General features: G+C 40.5%; 2 protein-coding genes across 4 annotated transcripts; both read right to left on the reverse strand.

The window, feature by feature from the left end:
* Positions 1-1,858: 1,858 nt before the first annotated feature.
* Positions 1,859-7,090, reverse strand: LOC108696924 (serine protease inhibitor swm-1). 3 transcript variants are annotated; one of them, XM_018226631.2, is made up of 4 exons: positions 7,032-7,090; positions 4,147-4,204; positions 3,804-3,848; positions 1,859-2,281 (listed from the first exon to the last, which is right to left on the reverse strand). In XM_018226631.2, the coding sequence occupies exons 2-4, from the start codon at positions 4,190-4,192 to the stop codon at positions 1,929-1,931; spliced, it is 444 nt and encodes a 147-aa protein (XP_018082120.1). In that variant the 5' UTR covers positions 4,193-4,204; positions 7,032-7,090; the 3' UTR covers positions 1,859-1,928. The 3 variants fall into 3 exon arrangements, with proteins under 3 accessions (XP_018082120.1, XP_041425689.1, XP_041425690.1); XM_041569755.1 differs by lacking the exon at positions 7,032-7,090 and adding an exon at positions 5,851-5,946; XM_041569756.1 differs by lacking the exon at positions 7,032-7,090 and adding an exon at positions 5,846-5,928.
* Positions 7,091-12,118: 5,028 nt separating this feature from the next.
* LOC121395788 (von Willebrand factor-like) lies at positions 12,119-15,867 on the reverse strand. Its single transcript, XM_041570072.1, has 4 exons — positions 15,817-15,867; positions 15,393-15,451; positions 14,497-14,541; positions 12,119-12,601 (listed from the first exon to the last, which is right to left on the reverse strand). Exons 2-4 carry the CDS (start codon positions 15,439-15,441, stop codon positions 12,219-12,221), a joined length of 477 nt encoding a protein of 158 aa, XP_041426006.1. The 5' UTR covers positions 15,442-15,451; positions 15,817-15,867; the 3' UTR covers positions 12,119-12,218.
* Positions 15,868-23,532: the final 7,665 nt, after the last annotated feature.

Below are 23,532 nucleotides of genomic sequence, written 5' to 3' on the forward strand. Positions count from 1 at the left end.
TAATGAATTATTTTAACTTATAGGGGGGGCCCTGACCACCAATTATTTTTTTTAACTTATAGGGGGGCCCTGACCACCAATGAATTTTTTTTAACCTATAGGGGGGCCCTGACCACCAATGAATTTTTTTCAACTTATAGGGGGGGCCCTGACCACCAATTTTTTTTTTTTAACTTATAGGGGGGCCCTGACCACCAATGAATTTTTTTCAACTTATAGGGGGGGCCCTGACCACCAATGATTTTTTTTAATTTATAGGGGGGCCCTGACCACAAATGTTTTTTTTGGGAGTGAGGGCAGGATCTGGTGGGCGGGGACCAGGGGGCCCAGGAAATTTTGCCATACGGGGCCCCGTGATTTCTGATGGCGGCCCTGTGAGTGATGAGTGATATCCCTGCAGTGAGCAGCTTTTGGTTTTTTGGTGTGCTACGTATTAACATTTCTTCTGATTAACATTTCTTGTGATTAACATTTTTTGTGATAACGTGGTGTGGTTTAAATTGCATGTGGTTTTGAAAAAGGGAGTGGTCAAGAATGGCTTTCATTATCGGCCCTCCACCACATGGGTCAGAAAAATTCCAGCCTCAGTAACACAAAAGTTGGACAGGACCAGAGTCAGGAGAACGTGAAAAAACCAGGTGGGCCCCTGGTGAGACCAGCCCATACCTGCTATTGGCACCAACCCCTGCCTCCCAGCCCTCAGTTGTGGACACTAGCAGGAAAGATGGTAGGCACTGGGGGCCTGAGGGGGGTTGCAGCTGGGGCAGGGAGGGAGGCCTGAGGTTTCTAATGTATCTTTGCTGTTGTGGTGAGGGGCCAAGGGGATGTGTCGGGGCCCCCCGAAACAACAACCCTGGTGAGGACTGGGCACCCCAGTCTGACCCTGGACTGCATTAATCGAAGCCATTGCTTATTAACAGTGTCCTTATTATGACACCCTAATAACCAAAGGATACCTTAGCTAAGCCCTTCACTCTTCCACACCTCACTTCTATTCACTTGCATCTTCCTGTGTTCTCCTCAGCCCCACCACTTCCATCTTAAACCTTCTCATTGCTTCTCTGTACAATCCCTCCATAAGGAACTCTCCCTCTTCAACACTAAAATCAAATCCTACATCTTGGAACGCTAGCACCATAGGGGTAATTTCTGAAAGATAAGTGTAGAAGTGAAGAGCACCCCCTTAATGCTCATTTAGCAAAAACTTCTTCTTCCAGTTCCTGGGGAAGGCGCAGAATCATAGGGTACAAACCAACCTGTTCTTACCACCTGCATTGTACCCAGTGTTGGTCTGGGATGCCAAGGGCTCACCAGAAAAACCTTTACCATTGACCCAATCTTAAAAGAAATGTCTTCCACTCTTCACTTAACATCTTTATTCTTCTAGTCTCTGTTCTCTATATACTATAATTTATCCTTTTAACTTTGCCGACTGCATAGGAGGTTATAAATGACCCCTCATATCTGATTCACTCACAGCACATGGGACTCAGTTCCCAAAAACTGCTATTGGCAACCTTTAGTGCCCTCCAATTTGAGCCTGTTACCCAACCACTTAGAAGGTAAGCTTCGTAATATATGGACTTATATGTTTACCTTTTCTATAGAAACATAAAAAAGGAAATCAAAAATGTTAATCCTAATATTTACACTTTCCTCCATTGTGAAGTCACTATATTCACAAGTAACAGTTTTCTAATATTTACTGAGTTTGATATGCAGAAGATTAAATATTAATCCCATTAAGCGGACTAATAATATAGGTAATAATATAACAATACAACTGTGCAACTGCAGCCAATCATCTCTATTTGCAGATGGAGTTGACAGAAGTGTTCATGACATTTATTGGCTCGTACTCTATGAATGTTGATTTTATTCATTTTCAGGAAATAGGCCGGTTAAAAGGGACAGATGATTTAATTCATTTAAGGGCACTGGTTGACTTTGATACAACTTAGAGCATCGGAGAGGATGTAGCCATCATTGCAAACACAGCGGGGCATGCAGAATTCCGAGGGCACCTGATTCAGGTTTCTATTAGAACAAGTCTCCCGATAAAACCTGTTGCAGGGTTTGAATGTCATGTTCTCAGGGCAGGAGACTTGACAAGAAGAGGGGCGGACGCAGGTGTTGGAGTTTTTGGATTGGAAGACGAAGCCTTCTTTGCAGTCACACCCCGCGTCACATATCTCAATGCAGCCTTCACTGGTGCTGTTTAGATTGTCACAGTTACTGTAGCAAAGCCGCTTGCAGCCGTATACCATGCCCTGTGGACACACTAGAGAAAAAGTTACAATTAATGACGTATCATTGACAATAAAAACACATTTATACCATGGACTAGTATTTTTGTGAGCTAGGATGGGATGTATTGAAATGTCAGATATGTTTTAAAGGACTAATAAATTAATTCTGCAGTCACTGCACTACTGGATAGGTAAGGATTACATGGTGCCAATTTTGGGACATATTCCCAACATTAAGGGGTTATTTATTAAACTCCATTCTGACTTTTTGTTGCAAAACTCGAATTTTTTGGATTTTTTAAAAAAACTAAAAAAAATTCGAGATTTATTAAAGTTTAATGCAGTAAAAAGTCAGAAACCGAAAATCTCAGACCTGCCAAGGATGTATATACTGTAAGTCAATGGCAGAGGCCCTATCCTATTTTGACGTTTCTGTGGTTTGCGTTGGAATTAGTCTTAAAATCTGACCTTTTCGGGCAAAAATACGAAAAATTCAAGCTTATCTGGAAAAAGCCAAAAAAAATCCAGCAATTCAGGGAAAAAATTGTACAATTCAGGTTTTCACTTAAGTTTTTACGCAAACCGATTAAATCGAGCTTTTTAAATAATAAAAGGTCCAATCGTGGATTCCAGTTGGGTCTGACTTTTTTTATTTAAATAGTCAGAAAAATTTAGATTTTGATAAATAAACCCCTAATACTCAAATGCCTTAATTTTGCTATTTCAGCACAGGGCCAATTTATGATGGACGCAATATAGAGCGCATATTGATGCATTTTTATTAAGATACTTGCATCCAAATACAATCCTGGACTTCCTTATTGTTGCCAATGAATCCATCCTACATTGGAACAGGTGCTCCCATATAACTATAGCATTACACAAGGGAGAAAAAAACGATTCTGAGTCATGTTTCTATTTCCTTACAGACCAGATCAAGTCTAGAGTTGCTTTATTTCATTTAATTCAAGAATTCTGGATACACATAACTATAGCGTTACACAAGGGAGAAAAAAACGATTCTGACTCATGTTTCTATTTCCTTACAGACCAGACCAAGTCTAGAGTTGCTTTATTTCATTTAATTCAAGGATTCTGGATACACACTGAGGACTTTTACTATTCTGTCTTTGTGCAATGAAGTTATGACAGTGGAAGAGATAAGAGTATGGCCGAGGCAGGATAAACAAGGAAATATGGAACCAGCCTTAAAACACATTTAAAAAAAGTGGGGTAATTAAATTCTGCACACTGTTATAATGTAGCTAAAGACTTGCTCCCCATTATAGTGGTACCAGTGGAGGAAATGTGGCCTTTGCATGCAGAAAGTGCTACTCTAGTCTAGTTATAACATGTTCAATATATGGTTTCCATGAGAACCAATTAACAACCTAGTTGGGCAATGAACAAGAGATACGTTATGTGGCAGTAGTGGGGTAGGTAGGCATGCACTGTATATTTCCCATGAATTTTATCCTTAAAAACTTTTTTGGGGAAACATGATTTTTTTTCTCTCTTTTTCTCAACAACCATGTCCTATTCAAATCAACTTACTTGAGTCGTCAGACTGAATCCGATCAACAGTCACGAAAATCAGAGCTGTAAAACAAGATAAAAAAAGAATGTAATCATCTTTTCATTACAACATGTTGAATATTAAAGACCTAAAAGTTTTGTAACCTAGACCGTTGCTCAACGACATTAATGTTCTACAAGGCATGTTTCCTATAGTGCGATAGAGATCAGGGAAACTATTCAACACATTTTGGTGATTTAGGGTTAGTGAATGGGTTTGAAAGAAAGTCAACACACCCTCAACCTAAATAAACAGCTAGAATTGCACAGTGATTGTTTACACTGCTGTCAGAAATGGATATATATCATGTGTGGTACTTACCCAGCACCAACAGGTTTGTCCAGGAATACTTGTTCCAGAATTCCATCTTGAATTTCAACTGTAGAGAAGGACAGGGCAAAAGAAAAATGATCCATATTCTTTCAGTCAGGAGTAAGTCATGAAAAAGTGAAATGAATTTATATTCTGGGACCAATTGGTCTTGTATCACTCATATTATTCTAAAATTGACCACTCCTGATGAAGTTCTCAGCCAGTATCTATACAAATGGACTTCATACTGATCACCTGTGGACACATCAAGCTACCAAATACGGGTTTTAAACAATATCCAGGCACACTATTAAATTGGGTACCAACATTGTGACCCCAGCAGTCTCCCAAGACTCCATAGATTTTGGCCTGACGAAGGGGCCTGTTAGCTTAGAAAGCTTGCGATTGTTACTTATTAAGTTAGCCAATAAAATGTATCACCAAACTTTACTTTGTCTGCATTGTTTCAATGGCTAACATGGTGCAACATCTTAAGTCTCCATAGGAAAATTCATTAAAATATATCAGGTACAGTTTTGAATCAAACGCTGGGCTTTGGCTTGAACCATACCTACACTAATCCACTGAGATACTGGAGGTTTTCAGAGTTGGTGTGTGTCACAAAAGCGACTCACTCAACCACACTTAACTCTTGGGTTTGGCTACAAGGGGTTACAATCAGTCTCTCAATCACCTTACACACAGGTTAGACTAACATCAGACACCCCAAAAACACACCAACACCAACAAAGTTCATTGGCTGCCACCATCTATCATTAAAGGGCATGTAAAGTCTAAAATATAATAAGGCTAGAAATGCTGTATTTTGTATACTAAATATAAACATGAACTTACTGCACCACAAGCCTAATCAAATAAATAAGTTATGCTTTCAAAGTTGGCTACAGGGGGTCACCATCTTGTAACTTTGTTAAACATCTTTGCAAGACTAAGACTGTGCACATGCTCAGTGTGGTCTGGGCTGCTTAGGGATCGTCATAAACAAAGCTGCTTGAGTTCTGCATGGCTGGGAAGTAAGGCGGGGGCTCCCCCTGCTGTTCATAAATATGATTGTTTCCCTGCTCAGCAGTTAGGGACCGTCTGACAATTCCTATCCACAGCAGTAAATGAAGGGAGAATTTCACTGCATACAGTCAGGTTTCTTATAAAAACGGGACACATTTTTTAATTAAAGTATATTGGAGATAGGTTTCTTTTTCATTAAAGAAAGTAAAAATGAGATTTTATTTTTTTGCCTATACATGCCCTTTAACAGGCGATAGAAACCTAATATGACTATTCCCCTGCCCTCTATAACAGGTAATAACTCACACCACACAATACATCAAACACTCTCTCCTATGGTAGTTACTCAGGGTAAGATCCTACAAGTCTAACAAGCACTCCAGCAGCCAAAGGGTTAATCTACATTCAAACACACTTTCCCGCTAGCCGTACTAGTTATCCAACATACAAATAGGCAACTTTCCCTTTCCACACATACGAAGAGTTCACACACGTAGGCACAAGCATTCATATGGGCAATGAGTTTGTTTAGAGCACAAGGACTAACGTATTAAATGATATTTAATATTTAAAAGAAACACTGCATATGTATAGATATAAAAATGATATTACAAAGATGACACACAGTTGCAAATACAGTAAATAAAATAAAAGGGAGTAAAAACACAAAGAAAACCCTTACTTTACCAAGTTTTGAAGTTGTCAGTGTATTTCCTCTGAGGCACGAGTTGGAAGCTGGACATACAATCCACTGAAAAAATGGAGCCTCCTTGTATGACAATGTGATATTGGGAATGTCACCTTTTTATTTCCTGCTGGGACACTCCCCTCATTACCTTATGCATGAGGTAGGAGTGCCCAGGAACATGTCATTTACGACCCCCTGCAGGGGGTTTGCTACTCTCAGGCAATATTCCCCAATATCCCTTAATGAAATATGGGTACTTGCCAGTACCCAATACTATAATAAAAACATGGGCAGGCTGTGATTCATATGTGGGCAAGAAGAACAATACCAAACACTAATAGGTTCCCACTTTCCAGTCCCCCAGGAACCAGCCCTCCTAACAGGTGGGTATAGGCTGGCCCTGTTTGGTATTGTTAGGAAGCATGTGACCTCCTCATAACCAATATGTAAGTTATGAGGTTGTGAATCCTATGACACAGGAGATATGGATACTTTCCTATAATCCATAATTTTCTACTAGCTATCCCCCCTGCTGCTCTAGGTCCACAGCTCTGTTCTTTGATCAGCCGATCAAAGAACAGACTGGCCCAGCTTCCTTGCCCAAATGGTGTGGCTCCAGACCGTCTCAGATGACAGATATGGATGTCACCTTTCCACAGCCCCCTGGTGAGATATACAATTAAGGGTCTCTGTGTGAGCCTGAGACTGAGTAATTACAGTATTAACTTTTAAAATGCCAGTGCAAGGTGGCCCTGGCATGACAGTGTGGGTCAGTCGATTTGATGTTTACGTTTTCTCTCCCTGCTGCACTCTCAACTCCACCTACCTCATTAAACTCCAGTGTTACCAATGAATTAATTTAGGGTCTTTATAAGCTTGCTCTCAGCAACTCCTAGTGCTTGATCATTGACACTCCAAAGCCAGATCCAGCCTGTTATTTGTTGTTTCTGCTTGTCCCCATCTGGTCCTGTTTTGCCCCTGCCTTGATTCCTGTTCTTGGTTCCAGGTCCTGAGCTCCTGTTCCTTGCCATGTTCCTATGCCCTTGTTCCTGATCTTTGCCTGTCTATAGAAACAGAGGCTTCTACCTGCCAGCCACTCACCTGTGGCCAAACCTGACAAAATTAGGTGCATTATAAATATAAGTAATGTCCACAGTTAGGGATATAGTTCTATATGTACCTGTTTCAGGATCTTGTTGCTCCAAAGTCCAGTCTCTGAGTGAGAAGCTGCTGCCTAACAACAACATTTTATAGGCCACTAACTCATTAAAAAAAAAAGTCAAATCAAATACAGTAACCGGTGATTGTTTTGTAAACTCTGATTTCCCAATTTGGTTTTCTTACTGGAAGTGAATCAATTAAAATTAAATATATGCGGCATTTACTGGTTTGTACAAATGATAAAGTAATTCAACAGGTTTAATTGCTGTTGGGACATGATGGTTATGAGTTCTATAAGGTACAGAACTTTCATGGTGCTGACACTCAGTTTTAATTACTCCAGTTAAAAATGTAATAGTGTATGCACATCTGTTTTGTATCAAACACACCTATACATTGTGTAATAAAACAGAAATTCTGGAACCCTATGATATTTAGATTATACACAGTAAATAGGTATTTTGGAAGCCATATAGTCGATGTCTGGTGCAGAAACTAGGCCACTTTATTTTTACCTAAAAACCTACTGCAGCTTCAATGGAATTCATTAGTGCAAAACAAATTATGCTTATCTTGCATTGGTTTCTGTACTTGCATTGGTTTCCATACTGTTTGACTCTGTTGCTTATATTGTGTCTTTTTTGTTTACCTATCAGTACAGATATTAGATCTTTTATTGGGAAACCCGTCACCCAGAAAGCTCCAAATTATGGATTGACCATCTCCCATAGACTCCTTTTTTATCCAAATTATCCAAATTTTTAAAAATGAATCAGATGGGTCAGAGTCTTTCTTCCAAGGCTCAAAAAGGATCTTGAGCAGTTCCAGGTTCTTTCCATGTTCTCCTCCACATGTATTAGCTGATTCAATCCTTATCACAATTATAAAATGGGAAGCAGGGGGGCAAGTTTTCACCTCTCCACTCTATTCGTGGAAATGTGGTAGAGTGGCACAAATATTCCAGAACCAGTAAATCCAAATTTGATGTTCTTCAGCTGTTGGAGGCTGTAAGGGGTGCGGGAGGTTGTGAGGGACATAGCATAGGCGGAGGGTGAATTTTTTCTTTGGAAAGGCTAAAGTTGCCCATACATGGGCTGACATATCTAATATCAGATGTAGCAGATAAATTTAACACCATTTCCTCCTGTAGCTCCTTCTAATTTCAGTGAAAACCATGCACAAGTGCAGATAGGAGTCCTTTTTGAAAACGGGCTAATTGCGGCCCGTATTCAAATTTACACTGGCCCTCATCCTCCGTCATGAAATTAATAATAATGAGGCTCCCCAGCACAGTGCGATCAGGAATCCCATAGCAGTAATATTTGGGCACATTAGTGAAATGATCTGCCACTTGGTCTATACTGCTGCCTGTGTGCTGAAGGTGTTAGTAATAGACACGTACTGGCACGTAGTGACGCGTTGTTTTTGCATACTTCTTTGGGGCTGAAGTTGTCAATAGACGTACTGACGTGCCAGTACAGTAAACTAAAGTACGTGTCTATTACTAACACCTTCAGCACACAGGCAGCAGTATAGACCAAGTGGCAGATCATTTCACTAATGTGCCCAAAATATTACTGCTTCTTTAACTCCATTCCTGTAATTTAATGTTAATGGTTCAAAGAATGTCAGGCTGAATGGTCGACCCCCACACATTTTCACCTCACCAAATCTGGACCTCGTTGCAAAAGTTTGGGCACCCCAGCTCTACAGTATTAGCCTCATCCATTTAGAATGACCTTCCTCATTCTCTTCTATATTTCATGCTTGTCTTAACTTTGTTCCCTTCTAGCCTGCATTTTTTTCTCCCACTCCTCTTTTTGCTCTCATGCACTGCAGAAATCTGCCTTTCTTCTCATGTTACCTTCAGCCTTGTGTGTTTTTAAATTTAGTTAAATATATTTCCCAGCCATGCAGTGACTTCCCCTAAACAAACACTAAATGAAGAAAACAAAAAAAAATATTAAGGAAAAACAACATGTGTAAACACCAACCCGAAAAGCACAATTTTTGTTTTCAGGTCAAAGGGTTAATGTGAGACTGAGACAAGGGTGACTGAGGTATGATTGATGCTGGCAGTTTAATTGCAGCTAGTAAAGCAGTTCATTTAAGTTGACCTCAGCCCTCAAAAAATCTTTCTTATCTGCAGTGCCACTGCCTTCTCATCTGCGTGACTTTAGTTTGTAGTGTTTCCTCAGGCCCGCCCACTTCTGTTTGCTTACTGGTACATTTTACAGTCAGTAAGAAGATCTGTGCTTTGATTGGAGAAGCTTCAAGGCTAAAGCTCCTATCAGAGTGCTGCTGGTTTCTATAGCAACAGAGCTTGCCAGCAAGAACGGAATTTTCCCCCTGAGTTTAACCAGCGAAATTCAGTAAGGGCAACTTTCTTTTCTCTTTTGTTTGAGACGTTAGGCAGGTTTGGGGAGGCTCAGCCGCCATGGGACATAGGTTGTGTGGTGTTTATACAAATGGCCTGCGGGTGTCACTGTGCACAGGACTTGTACTGTGCACACACAGGCCTTTCTGTACAGCTTGAAAGTGAAAGTGAAAGCTTACTGTTGTGTAATGCCTGCATGAGTCTCTGCTAATAAAGCACTGTTATACTCTATCCCATAAATTCCTCCAATCGTGGAGCTCACTGGTACCAGAGACCTTGCGAGAAAAGCTCCTACAACTTGCACATGAGAGTCATCAAGGAATTGTACGTACAAAACAAAGACTACGAGAACTATACTGGTGGCCAGCAATGGATGCTGATGTGGTAACTGCCATTCATTCTTGTGTTACGTGTCAGAATCATGACAAAACAGCTATCACACATACACCACCACTTCAGCCAGTACCATTCCCTGATTCAGCATGGGAAAAACTTGCTATTGATATTGTCGGTCCTTTTACAGATGCTCCCATAGACTGTAGATTTGCTATAACCTTGATAGACTATTACAGTAAATGGCCTGAAATTGCATTTGTTTCTCATATAACATCAGCTACAGTAATAACATTTCTGTCTACAGTCTTCAGGAGTTAATATCAGACAACGGACCACAGTTTGTCTCATATGAGTTTTAATCCTATCTGAGAGAGAGGAATATTGTGCATAGGAAATCTTCAGTGTATTACCCACAAGCCAAATGCAAGGCTTATACTGACAGAAAATGTGTTGCAAGAGAAGAAGACTTTCAGCCTGGATCTTTAGTCAGAATTAAGAAACCAGGCATACTGAAACAAGGACAATCTAAATTTACTACACCACTTGAAGTGAGACGCCAGCAAGGACCATACACATATGAACTGTCTGATGGACGCATATGGAATGCAAGTCATCTTGCTCCTGTTAGATATGACTTTGGAGAAGCTCCATTTGATGAAGGACATTTTCCTACTCCTGATGTCAACTGCAATAGGCCTGAAGAAAGTGAACCTATAAGGCGTACTGAGAGTATCAGAAAACTACCTGCATGGACCCAGGACTATGTGATGTGAATAATGTATACTATTGCTTTAAGATGCATTGTTGTTGTTTATTACATTTGCCCAAATGCTTTCGTACTATACGGGGAATATGTGGTGTTTATACAAATGGCCTGCGGGTGTCACTGTGCACAGGACTTGTACTGTGCATACACAGGACTTGCTGTACAGCTTGAAAGTGAAAGTTACCGTTGTGTTATGCCTGCATGAGTCTCTGCTAATAACTGGTATACTCTACTCATCCTCAGCTACCCAAAACATAACAGGTTGGAATTATAATTTCCACAGGGACCAAATTAACCGGATGAAAGGGTTAGCAGCAGTATGACAGATCAGAGCCCTGCTGGAATATCTTGGATGATTGCAGGAGAGATCCATCAATTACAACTATAGATATGACTCCTACACTGAAGGGCTATAGTAGCAGATGAAAGATAGAGAAACTCTATAATCTACTGAAGAGAAATTGTGTGGATACGTTTCTGTTGAATAGGTCCTCAAAAGTGGCAGTCATAGGGTTCAATACTACATAACACCACTGAGAACCTCAGGAGCCCCAGATTCTGTGGAAAGTGCTACACTAATTGCTAGTGGCGTATCTAGATGTTGCTGGGTCCCACAGCAAATTAATTTTAGAGCCCCCAACATATCCAGAGGTTGTCCTATTTTATTAATATATGTTGAAAATTATCTTTATTTGGCCCTCCTTGGGCCTCCTATACCTCCTGGGCCCCCTTGCAGCCACAAGGTCGGCTTCCTTTATAGTTAAGCCCCTGATATCTGCCATGAGCACTGCATATTAAATGTACTGCTATTGTTCTGCACTGAGATATCCATTCTGTCCAAACTATCTCCTGAGTCTTCCTTTCTCCCCTGGGCCTAGTGAAGTCTAAAAATGTTACTCTACTGTTAATGAGTTACAGAAGGGGACCCTGACTGAAACACCCCCCAGTGTTTTGAATTCATATATATATATATATATATCACAAATTATCAACCACCATTAAAGCAAGCCTTCAGCATTCATCATTCTCATTGGTTAATTATCCACTTCTTCAGAGAACTAGGGAGCACAGTGGGACAATTTTTTTGGAAGGTTTAGGTCTCCATTAAACTATGGGCCATGTCTAAGAAATTGTCAACTGTATTATTTAGGGTGGGATAGTACAATTCTCAATGTCAATATAAAAATTCATAAAACTTGAATCAATCTTTGTGTGACAAAGCTCATTTCATGGAGCTTGGTCATCTTAGAAAGATTAGAACTAGAGCAACAGTTGACGAACTTTGTCTACTCAAGGAGGTCCAACTTGTGGCCAGATTCCCCTTTCAGGTCAACCTTATGGTCAGCGCCCTTCTTAACCGTATCAAATGGGAACAGCCATAGGAGAATTTTGGTGCATCATTCATTCAGTCATTGTTTGAAGAATATCAGCAGAAAATATATCATCACCCCAGTTTTAACATAGTTCTAGCTGTCCCTTAGGCTGAGCTCCCATCCCACTTCTCCAGCCCAAATGTTTAGGAACCACTGCCCTAGTGAAAAGCTATCATTGCAAAGTTGATAATATAAGGAGTCAAAACACGACCTATATATACTTGTAGTTTCATTGAGAAAGGAGGCAAGAGAAATTCAAGCAATAGATCATCTGTATTTTTGAATTAATTGGCACCAAATTACACACACCATATGTATTTTATGCTTTGCAGGAAAGGAGTTGATAGTGATATATTAATTAACAGGCTTTTTAGGGCATTCACTAATTTTGATGCAACGTGGAATGCGTTCATTGGAGAGAATGTAGCCTTTATTGCAGACACAGCGGGGCGTGCAGGTATTTAAATGCACTGATGGTTTGTTCATGGTATTACAGGTCTTGCGCAGCTCTTTATAGCAGGGTATAAATTTCATGAGTTTAGGGCAGGAGACTTTACAGGCAGATACACGGACACAGGTCTTGGAATCATTGGATCCTTTGAAGACAAAGCCCTCTTTGCAGTCGCACCCTATCTTGCACATTTTATTGCAGACGTCAATCGTGCTGTTCAGACTGTCACAGTTACCGTAACACGTACGTACACAACCATAAATCATGTTGGAGGGACATGGGTTTCCTGCAAATGGTGACAAAAAATTGGAAATGGAATTTACCTGATGTTGAATAGGAATGATTTAAAAGTTCCAAGGACATTTACAAAACCATAGAATATTCTAAGATGATCCATGGCCATTTAGAAGCTACAAAAGACCATTTAGAACCATGAGTTATTTCAATCATGTGACATGTTCAGCATGATGGATAAGTAATGGGGTTCAGTAATGTTGTTTGGTTGGCGTTACGCCTTCATTATGATTTAATGACGCTATGGGAAACATTCATACACAATGAAGGAACCTGTAGGTGGAACCTGTAACAAGTAATTTATAGGATTATATAATTATATACACCCATACTAAATCAGAGAACAGAGGAGCCTGCTAGAAGAGAATTATATAACACACTCGGCATTACTAAGTGGGATTTGCCTTAACTAATGGAGACATCTTATACATGTTATATAAACCCTACATGAGTTGACCTTGGGAATGAGTTGTAACAATAATCGGTCCACTAAACAGTAGAAGACAGCTGCCTAATGTATCTTTGATGCTTATATTCCTGGGTAACCTAAATATTTTTGAGTGTCTAACTCAATGAAGCTTCTCTCTCAGATGTCCATGGGAATTCAATCAACGTCCCTGTTATTGAGATTCATCTACCATGAGATTGCATGGGTTATCCATAATATAATTTAAATTAAGTTCACTGGTATTGCTTACAACAAGCACGGGCATAACCCATACACTTTACATTTGTATTTCTGATGCATGCAATGAAGCCAAGCACAGGCAGCAATGCATAGAGGCTCCGTTTTTTTAGCTCTCCGTTTTGGCCTCATTTTGATAGTGTGGCATTATTGGGAATAAATGATTTAGCTTGCATGAAAAGTAGCATAAACATTGTTAAGTGCTAAATTAGTGACTACCTGTGCCATATAAAATTCACAAAGTAGTACTGTGCATTGTCTCAACCACATCCACTGCCACTCTTGCACTTATGAACCTACACTTTTCTAGTAGAATGGCAAGATGTCAGAGTCGGACTGGGGAGCCCAGGGCTGCTGCCTCAGGGCCCCCCACAACCCCCCGGGCCCCTAACCCCAGACTCAAAGTGCCTTCTGGCCCCCCGACCCACAACATCACCCCAGCCCCCGTGACTACCTTATTTTTCATTTAGCCACACTGGGGGCCAGGCAGGGAATTTGAAAGCCACTTCTGGCTTCCGTGTAAGGATCGGGACTAGTGATGGGCGAATTTATTCGCCAGGCGCGAATTTGCGCGTTTCGCCGCCAGCGAATAAATTTGCGAAACGCCCGTGAAAGTTCGCGGCAAAAATTTGCCGGCGTCAAAAACGGGCGCTGGCGCCGTTTCACTAATTTTTCGCCGTTTCGCGAATTTCGCGCGAAATTCGCAAATTTTTCGGTGAAACGGCGCAAATTCGCCCATCACTAATCGGGATTGTGCCAGTGCCCACCGGGTTTTTTCCCGTGTCCTGCTGGCCCAGTCCGACACGCAAGATGTTATTAAGTATTCAATAAGATTCATTGTATATTCTAGTATCTTACAATGAAACACAGATACCATCAATCTTCTGCTGTGAAGTCCATTAACTCCTGGCCACAATGTGGAGCATCAGGGTTTAGGACATAATGAAACAAAAAAAAACAAAAAAAAAACTTATAGCCAACTCCTTGTGGGGCTAACTTATAAACACAGACCAAATTTGCATGAGAGCAATCCAAAGCAGCCGATCAATAACTGTCTTTTCATAGGCAACTGCAGGTTGAACAATAAAAGCAAAAATGTCATTGGTTGCTATGGGTTACTGCCTAGGTGCAGATTTGTACAGTCTTTATAAATGGCCCCCTGTATGTTTCATGTTCAAGTTATAGAAAAGATACAAACTTACGTGTGACTTTAGGCTGACTCTGGACAAAAACCCCAAATAGCATGACTAGAAGAAACAAAAACAAAATAGAAATGAAGCCAATGATCAGACACATAATTAAAGCGGTGGCTCACCTTCAAGTTAACTTTTAGTATGTTATAGAATGGCTACAGTTAAGTAACTTTTCATTATTTTTTTATAGTTTGTTAATTATTTGTCTTCTTCTTCACTGACCCTATCTAAAAAACAGATGCTCTGTAAGGCTACAACGATCTTGCTATTGCTACTTTTTTATTACTTTTATTCACGCCTCTCCTATTCATATTCCAGTCTCTTATTCAAATCAGTGCATGGTTGCTAGGGGAATTTGGACCCTAGCAACCAGATGGCTGAAATTACAAACTGGAGAGCTGCTGAATAAAAAGCTAAATAACTCAAAAGCCACAAATGATAAAAAATGAATACCAATTGCATATTAAATCAGAATATCACTCTCAGGAGGCCCCAACCTGTATTACTCGTGAGCCAAATCTAAATGTAAAAAGAATTGGAGAGCAACACAAGCATGAAAATGTGGTTGGGGATGACAAATAAGGGCTTTGATTGGCTATTTGGTAGCCCCTATATGGACTGGTAGCCTACAGGAGAGTAGTAGGTTTTTTATGTAACCAAAAATAGCCAGGAATTCAAAATTAAGCACCAGCTTGGAGGCCACTGGGAGCAACATCCAAGGGGTTGGTGGGCAACATGTTGCTCATAAGCTATTGGTTGGGGATGGGGACCACTGCTCTACATGATACTAAAAGTTAATTTAAAAGTGATATATCAACAAATAATTGATCTCTCAAGAACCCCCATGTATACACACTATAACCACTGTATGTCACATGTATTCCGTGTGAATTGAATGTACTTACCCATAACAAGCAGACTCAGTGAAGAAGACATTTGCCAGGTGCCCATCATGAACTTTTGCCTGAAGATAGAAAAAAAAAGATTAGGAAAAGGAGTTAATAAGAATAATTAGAACAGCAGAGGATGGGCCAAGACTGAACATACCATGGCACCTTTCTATTGTCCCAAATAGTCATATCAGTATGTCTATGGCCAGATTTAGGATTTATTTGGCCAAAAAGACCCTGAGTTCAGTATCCCTGTTATTGTTGAGGGAAAACTCAAACTATACTTGGTGGAGGTTTCTACAGTGTATTTGTCTTAAATTTCTTAAATGCCTTTGGATAAAGCAGCAGCAGAGTTCAATATGTAAAAACAGAACAAGTACAATTAAAAGAATAATGAAAACATTTAACATTTAGTCTGGGTGAGTATATAAAGTGGTACCTGCTGCTGCTGCTGGATCCTGTCGCTGCAAAGTCTTCTGCTTCAGAATGATGCCGCTGCCTCCCTTATAAAAGCATTTTCTAGGTCAATGGGCGGCCTTATAAATAGCTTTAATAGATTTAATAAATTAAATGACAGCTTATATTTGGTATGGGTTTCTTGTAAGTATAACATTAAGTACTTTGAGACAGTTATTGCATAAATTAAGGAGGAGAAACTGAAGGCTGAGCAGCAATAACTGCATATCCGTAATATCTCATATTAATAACGGGGTTGGACGGCAGTTATAAATGGGTCCCATTTATGAATGGCTAAAATGTTGGAATGCTAAATGGCCTTGTCATGAGGTTATTGTATGTGCCGACCCAACCCTGAATTCTCAACACTAGATAGGTCCCAGACATGTAGGGTTTGTGGTTTTTATTGAGAACTTTACAACAGAATATTAACAAGATATTTACAGTCAATATCAAGGGAGAGAGACAAGAGGAAAGTGTTGGAATGGTTACTGTCTGCTCTCTCTCATTTCCCTACAGAAATAGGGATTGGTAACACTAGATAGGTACCTAATATATAGAGACAAGAGGAAAGTGTTGGAAGGGTTACTGTCTGCTCTCTCTCATTTCCCTACAGAAATAGGGATTGGTAACACTAGATAGGTACCTAATATATAGAGACAAGAGGAAAGTGTTGGAAGGGTTACTGTCTGCTCTGCTCTCATTTCCCTACAGAAATAGGGATTGATAGCACTAGATAGGTACCTAATATATAGAGACAAGAGGAAAGTGTTGGAAGGGTTACTGTCTGCTCTCATTTCCCTACAGAAATAGGGATTGGTAACACTAAATAGGTACCTAATATATAGAGACAAGAGGAAAGTGTTGGAAGGGTTACTGTCTGCTCTCTCTCATTTCCCTACAGAAATAGGGATTGGTAACACTAGATAGGTACCTAATATATAGAGACAAGAGGAAAGTGTTGGAAGGGTTACTGTCTGCTCTGCTCTCATTTTCCTACAGAAATAGGGATTGGTAGCACTAGATAGGTACCTAATATATAGAGACAAGAGGAAAGTGTTGGAAGGGTTACTGTCTGCTCTCTCTCATTTCCCTACAGAAATAGGGATTGGTAACACTAGATAGGTACCTAATATATAGAGACAAGAGGAAAGTGTTGGAAGGGTTACTGTCTGCTCTCTCTCATTTCCCTACAGAAATAGGGATTGGTAGTACTAGATAGGTACCTAATATATAGAGACAAGAGGAAAGTGTTGGAAGGGTTACTGTCTGCTCTCTCTCATTTCCCTACAGAAATAGGGATTGGTAACACTAGATAGGTACCTAATATATAGAGACAAGAGGAAAGTGTTGGAAGGGTTACTGTCTGCTCTGCTCTCATTTCCCTACAGAAATAGGGATTGGTAGCACTAGATAGGTACCTAATATATAGAGACAAGAGGAAAGTGTTGGAAGGGTTACTGTCTGCTCTCTCTCATTTCCCTACAGAAATAGGGATTGGTAACACTAGATAGGTACCTAATATATAGAGACAAGAGGAAAGTGTTGGAAGGGTTACTGTCTGCTCTCTCTCATTTCCCTACAGAAATAGGGATTGGTAACACTAGATAGGTCCAATAGAATATGGAGAAGCCGCACACCACACACTCCCAAAGGTTCTTATCCTGGTGCCCAGTGATAGAGGAATCGGCAGCCTCACAACAAGGGTAAGAAGAATTTCACCGGCACACAGGAATTGTAGTAGCAGGGCAAGCCCTTGCAATTTTATTATGCAGTAGTGCAACGTTTCGGGGTCACGCCCCTTTGTCAAGCATGCTTGACAAAGGGGCGTGACCCCGAAACGTTGCACTACTGCATAATAAAATTGCAAGGGCTTGCCCTGCTACTACAATTCCTGTGTGCCGGTGAAATTCTTCTAACACTAGATAGGTACCTAATATATAGAGACAAGAGGAAAGTGTTGGAAGGGTTACTGTCTGCTCTCTCTCATTTCCCTACAGAAATAGGGATTGGTAACACTAGATAGGTACCTAATATATAGAGACAAGAGGAAAGTGTTGGAAGGGTTACTGTCTGCTCTGTTCTCATTTCCTTACAGAAATAGGGATTGGTAACACTAGATAGGTACCTAATATATAGAGACAAGAGGAAAGTGTTGGAAGGGTTACTGTCTGCTCTCTCTCATTTCCCTACAGAAATAGGGATTGGTAGCACTAGATAGGTACCTAATATATAGAGACAAGAGGAAAGTGTTGGAAGGGTTACTGTCTGCTCTCTCTCATTTCCCTACAGAAATAGGGATTGGTAACACTAGATAGGTACCTAATATATAGAGACAAGAGGAAAGTGTTGGAAGGGTTACTGTCTGCTCTGCTCTCATTTCCCTACAGAAATAGGGATTGGTAACACTAGATTTCATAGGGAACATTCAATAATGTTAGTTTCTGCCTAGTAAAACTCTGTTAGTACACTTACGCTTAGGTCAATTTGAATAGGGTGGGTATATATAGGTCATATATATGTGTCTTTATAAGAGATATTGGTGCAAATGCTTTAAGTGGCCACTTATTATTACACATGTCCAAGGAAGCAAAATAAAGACAAGAGATCCTCTAATGTCCTAGACATGAGCCCACCCTAAAGCAAATGTGGCGTGTCCCTCAAATAGTTGGAAAAAAAATGTTAACACAAAAAGCTTTAATAGTTAGATCTTGGAAGGCAATACCGCTTTAAAATATGAAAAAAACTGTTTTTTTCCCCCATTTTTATAACTTTTCAGGATACAGGATATGATGTCACTGACATAAGATTGAGGAGGATGGAGTTTCATCTTATCCGTTCAACAGGACTAAGGTGGAGAAGGAAACTCTGGCGAAAGGGTTAAAGTTCTGTAAAATTCGCACTTTGGTGAATTTGCGGATTAACGATCGTTCACCTGAGCGAAACTGCACTTGGCACTAGGGCCCTTTAATAAAAGGCTAAATGTATTGTTAGTGTATGAGGGGCCACCTTTATATTGTGTGGGCGTGTGTATAGGAAGATTTAGGATTCTGAGAGTGCAAGATTGGGTGAGCTGTACACCTGAATCCTTCACTAAAGATTCAGCCGAATACCAAATCCGAATCCTAATTCTAAATTGCATATGCAAATTAGGGATGGGAAACATTTTTTTACTTACTTGTTTCGTGACAAAAAGTCACATGATTTCCGACCCCTAATTTGCATATGCATATGAGGATTCGGATTTGGTTCAGCCTGGCAGAAGGATACGGCCGAATCAGAATCCTGCTGAAAAAGGCCGAATCCTGGCTGAATCCCAAAGCGACTCTTGGATTTGGTGCATCCCTAATCTAAAGGACCGATATTAGCATCTTAAATCTGCCTGTGAATGGCCATCTTAAGTCTTTGCTAAAGTAGTGGAAGAGTTCAACTAGAAACATGTAAAAACACTTAAGGGATTATTTACTAAAATCCTCATTTATGTCATTATTAAAAAAAAACCCAAACTGCCATTCCCGATTTTACCTTATTTGTAATTAAAAAAGCTTGATTTCATCAATTCGGGAAAAAACTTGATAAAACTTTTTCAGGGTTTTTTCCTGAATTAATTGATTTTTCTGGCTTTCTCCCAAAAAGCTAGAATTTCTCAGATTTTTGCCCTAAATGGTCAGATTTTCGGGCTAATTACAGGGCAGACCACAGAAACATCCAACAACGTGGCGGCTGTCCCCGCCGTGGATGCTGCAGGCGGCCCTACAGACCCCCTCCCACTGGACCACCAGGGTGGTGAGTTATGACAGGGTCTAATATATAGGAACACAGAAGAGAATAGGTAGGTAGTGTTACGGCCTGATCTGATTTCATTTCCCAACAAAAAGAGGCATTGATAGCGACAGATAATGGCTTATATATAGGTTATAATCAAGTTGAAAGTGCTTAAAATGTTACTGCCTTTGATTGCATTCTGCTTGTTTCCTCCATGTGCGAGTTTAGTGTTCAAACTTGTCCCGGCCAAGAACAACATTACTGATTTAATGCTGTCCCAGCTAAAAGAGATTTTAAAATGTACCCAGTAGATATGTAGCTCATCCCCACCCACTTAGGCAGGTCATTATTTTGGACACATACATGGGTTTATATGTTGTTGACCCAATCTGGAGAGGCTGTAGAGGTCCTGTAGATGCAACTACATAGCTGAGCACCTTTTGCTCCACCAAGAAATTGCAGGTTTAATAGCTGGAGGGTCGTCCACCTGACTATAGACCCCACGTGATCATTGCCAGAACCACATATTGACTGTTCTGCATTGATGTACCCCCTCTTTCTTCTTGTTGTTTTGTAATAAAGTGGTACAATACAGTATGTCTTAGTCCAAGCACCACACACTATCCTCTTGTCTGACTACTCTTTGTCTACTCCTAGAACTGTACCTTCCACCTAAAACCTTGCTGAGGCCTCCAACCAAAGTGAAAGGCGGCTGTTAAAGGCAGAAGCAAGAGCCGAGACCAGGGAGCCTAGCATTGGTTCTGAATTTAGGGTGCCTATCGTGACACCGTCCAAGCACATTTTGAGGACATTTTGACATTCAGACAGATTTCTGGATGCTAAATATTTATTTCTGTGAGGGAAATGGAAGCCGAACAGTTGAAACCCTTCCTTTAGGTGCCTACCTAGTACAGTAGATGTATGGATGGAGAGGCACTCAACAACCCCACTACCAGGCCATAAAAGGACATGTAAAGGCAAACAAATAAAATCCCATTTTTACTTTCTTTAATGAAAAAGAAATCTATCTCCAATATACTTTAATTAAAAAATGGGTACCGTTTTTATAAGAAACCTGACTGTATGCAGTGAAATTCTCCCTTCATTTACTGCTGTGGATAGGAATTGTCAGACGGTCCCTAACTGCTGAGCAGGGAAACAATCATACTTATGAACAGCAGGGGGAGCCCCCGCCTTACTTCCCAGCCATGCAGAACTCAAGCAGCTTTGTTTGTTTCCGTTTTGATAATTTATGATGATCCCTAAGCAGCCCAGACCACACTGAGCATGTGCAGGGTCAGGGTCAGGCAAAGATGTATAACAAAGTTACAAGATGGTGACCCCCTGTAGCCAACTTTGAAAGCATAAATCATTTGTTTGATTAGGCTTGTGGTGCAGTAAGTTCATGTTTATGTTTAGTATACAAAATACAACTTTTCTAGCCTTATTCTATCTTAGACTTTACTTCCCCTTTAAACACTATTGCACTTGCACCTACTCCTTCATGAATGAGTCCTCCTAACTTGTTTATCATAAGAAAGGTAGAATCTCTGTGGCAGGTGAAGCTTCAGTAGGTCTCGACGTGTATTTAAAGTCGTACCATACCAGCAATGTGTACCACTAATTATATAAATGTACATGAGAGACGTGATGACGAAACGAGTTCTTGCACCACATAAACTGTCACTGAATTGGGCATTTTTTGGTGGCTCAGTGACCTACAAAATGAAGTTATAAGGAAGGCAGAGGTGTAACTGTTGAAGACAAGGCATTGGAGCTATACCTGCACCAGGGACATTTAGAATCTTAAATTTCAAAATGAATCAGTTAATAGAGCTGCTCCAGCAGAATTCTGCACTGAAATCCATTTCTCAAAAGAGCAAACAGATTTTTTTATATTCAATTTTGAAATCTGACATGGGGCTAGACATATTGTCAATTTCCCAGCTGCCCCAAGTCATGTGACTTGTGCTCTGATAAACTTCAATCACTCTTTACTGCTGTACTGCAAGTTGGAGTGATATCACCCCCCTCCCTTCCCCCCCCAGCAGCCAAACAAAAGAACAATGGGAAGGTAACCAGATAGCAGCTCCCTAACACAAGATAACACAGCAGGGAGTGCCCCTGGGGGTGCGCAGTTGAGGAAACCTCAGAGCACTTTCTGGTTGATTGCCCCATTTCTGGAGAGTTATATAGGCAGGTGCTGGGAGTCCTGGGAATCTATAGGAGATGTGCCAATAATTATAGTGAAAGAGCCTATGGGATAGTGAGTAAGAGACACTCGTACAATAGTGAGACTCTGTTTATTGTGTTTTCTGCTGTGCGATATCATTTATGGCTGATGCGCTGTAGGAAGTCTCTGGGGAATGAGAGTGACACCATAGATACAACTGTCAGGAAAATTCTCAGTGAAATTTTGTTTATTAAACTTAAGGAGGTGAACCGCATGAAAGAGAATGTGAATCTATGGGTTCATTTGGATTTTTCTTGGGCCAATTCTTTTTGTTATGATATTTCTTAAAGTGTCACTGTAATGCATGTAATATTCTTGTGACTTGTTCCGTATGAAGTCTGAATTTTAATGTAAATATGTATATTTTCTCAATAAAAAATTCCCTAACACAAGATAACAGCTGCCTGGTAGATCTAAGAACAACACTCAATAGTAAAATCCCATGTCCCACTGAGACACATTCAGTTACATTGAGAAGGAAAAACAGCAGCCTGCCAGAAAGCATTTCTCTCCTAAAGTGCAGGCACAAGTCACATGACCGGGGGCAGCTGGGAAATTGACAAAATGTCTAGCCCCATGTCAGATTTCAAAATTGAATATAAAAAAATCTGTTTGCTCTTTTGAGAAATGGATTTCAGTGCAGAATTCTGCTGGAGCAGCACTATTAACTGATTCATTTTGGAAAACATTTTTTTCCCATGACAGTATTCCTTTTAATTCCAATCCATGAGAGACGTAATGAGGAAATGAGTTCTTGCACAACATACAGTAAACTGTATTTCATGTGATTTAGTTGTATAAACACATTGGGGCAAATTCACTAAGAATCGAAGTTGCGCCAGGCGCAACTTCGCCGCTCTTCGCCGCACTTCGCCGCACTTCGCCAGGCAAATTTTCGCCAGCGCTCCGCAAATTCACTAAAATGCGAAGTTGCGCACAGGGGTAGCGTAAGTTTGCGAAGTTGTGCTAGCGTTGATTCGCTAATTTGCATACGGCGCAAAATTCAAATTTCAATGGAGGAACACGTATCTGCACTACAAATGCCTAGAAAACCTTCAAATCTGCAAATAAAAATGTTATTTTGCCCTACACATGTGCCCACTGTCTAGGTAAGTTGCCATGAGTCAGGAAAAGTAGGGGGGAGGAAGGGGAGCCCCAAAAAAATTTCGATCTTTTTCAGCCTTTCACCCATCATGTAGAAAACACGCCAGCGTTTTTTGGGACTTAGAACAAATTTTGACTTTTTTTGAAACAATCCCTATCTACTCTATTGCGCTTCGCCAGGTCTGAGGTGGCGAAGGAAGTCTAGCGTAAAAGGTAGCGTTCGCTACACTGCGCAAGTTAGTGAATTTGCGTAGTTTCGTCGCTAGCGAAAATTCGCCTGGCGTAAGGTTGCGAAGTAACACTAGCGAAACTACGCCAGCGTTCGTTAGTGAGTTTGCGCAGTAGCGAAAATGCCGAACGCTAGCGAAGAAACGCTAGCGTTCTGCGCTTCGCGCCTTAGTGAATTTGCCCCATTAACTTTACAGCGCTGCAAAATATGTTGGTGCTAAATAAATACATGTTAATATTAATAATAATATTTAGGAAACACCACGGCCTTTACCTTTCTGATATTTTAAACAATGAAAGGAAGAGTGTCCTACTAAAAACCCAGGAAACTTTACACATTTCTAGAAAAGCATCACAAGAACAAAGTCC

Source organism: Xenopus laevis, chromosome 7L, assembly GCF_017654675.1.
Source record: "Xenopus laevis strain J_2021 chromosome 7L, Xenopus_laevis_v10.1, whole genome shotgun sequence".
In the NCBI taxonomy this organism is placed as follows: Eukaryota; Metazoa; Chordata; class Amphibia; order Anura; family Pipidae; genus Xenopus; species Xenopus laevis.

Coding starts and splice junctions, on each gene's coding strand:
- LOC121395788 (XM_041570072.1), bottom strand. CDS start 15,441: ATGATGGGCACCTGGCAAATGTCTTCTTCACTGAGTCTGCTTGTTATG. Junction 14,542..15,392: donor ACTGAGTCTGCTTGTTATGG/GTAAGTACATTC, acceptor TGTTTCTTCTAG/TCATGCTATTTGGGGTTTTT. Junction 12,602..14,496: donor GAGTCAGCCTAAAGTCACAC/GTAAGTTTGTAT, acceptor CACCATTTGCAG/GAAACCCATGTCCCTCCAAC.
- LOC108696924 (XM_018226631.2), bottom strand. CDS start 4,192: ATGGAATTCTGGAACAAGTATTCCTGGACAAACCTGTTGGTGCTGG. Junction 3,849..4,146: donor GACAAACCTGTTGGTGCTGG/GTAAGTACCACA, acceptor CTTGTTTTACAG/CTCTGATTTTCGTGACTGTT. Junction 2,282..3,803: donor GATTCAGTCTGACGACTCAA/GTAAGTTGATTT, acceptor CTTTTTCTCTAG/TGTGTCCACAGGGCATGGTA.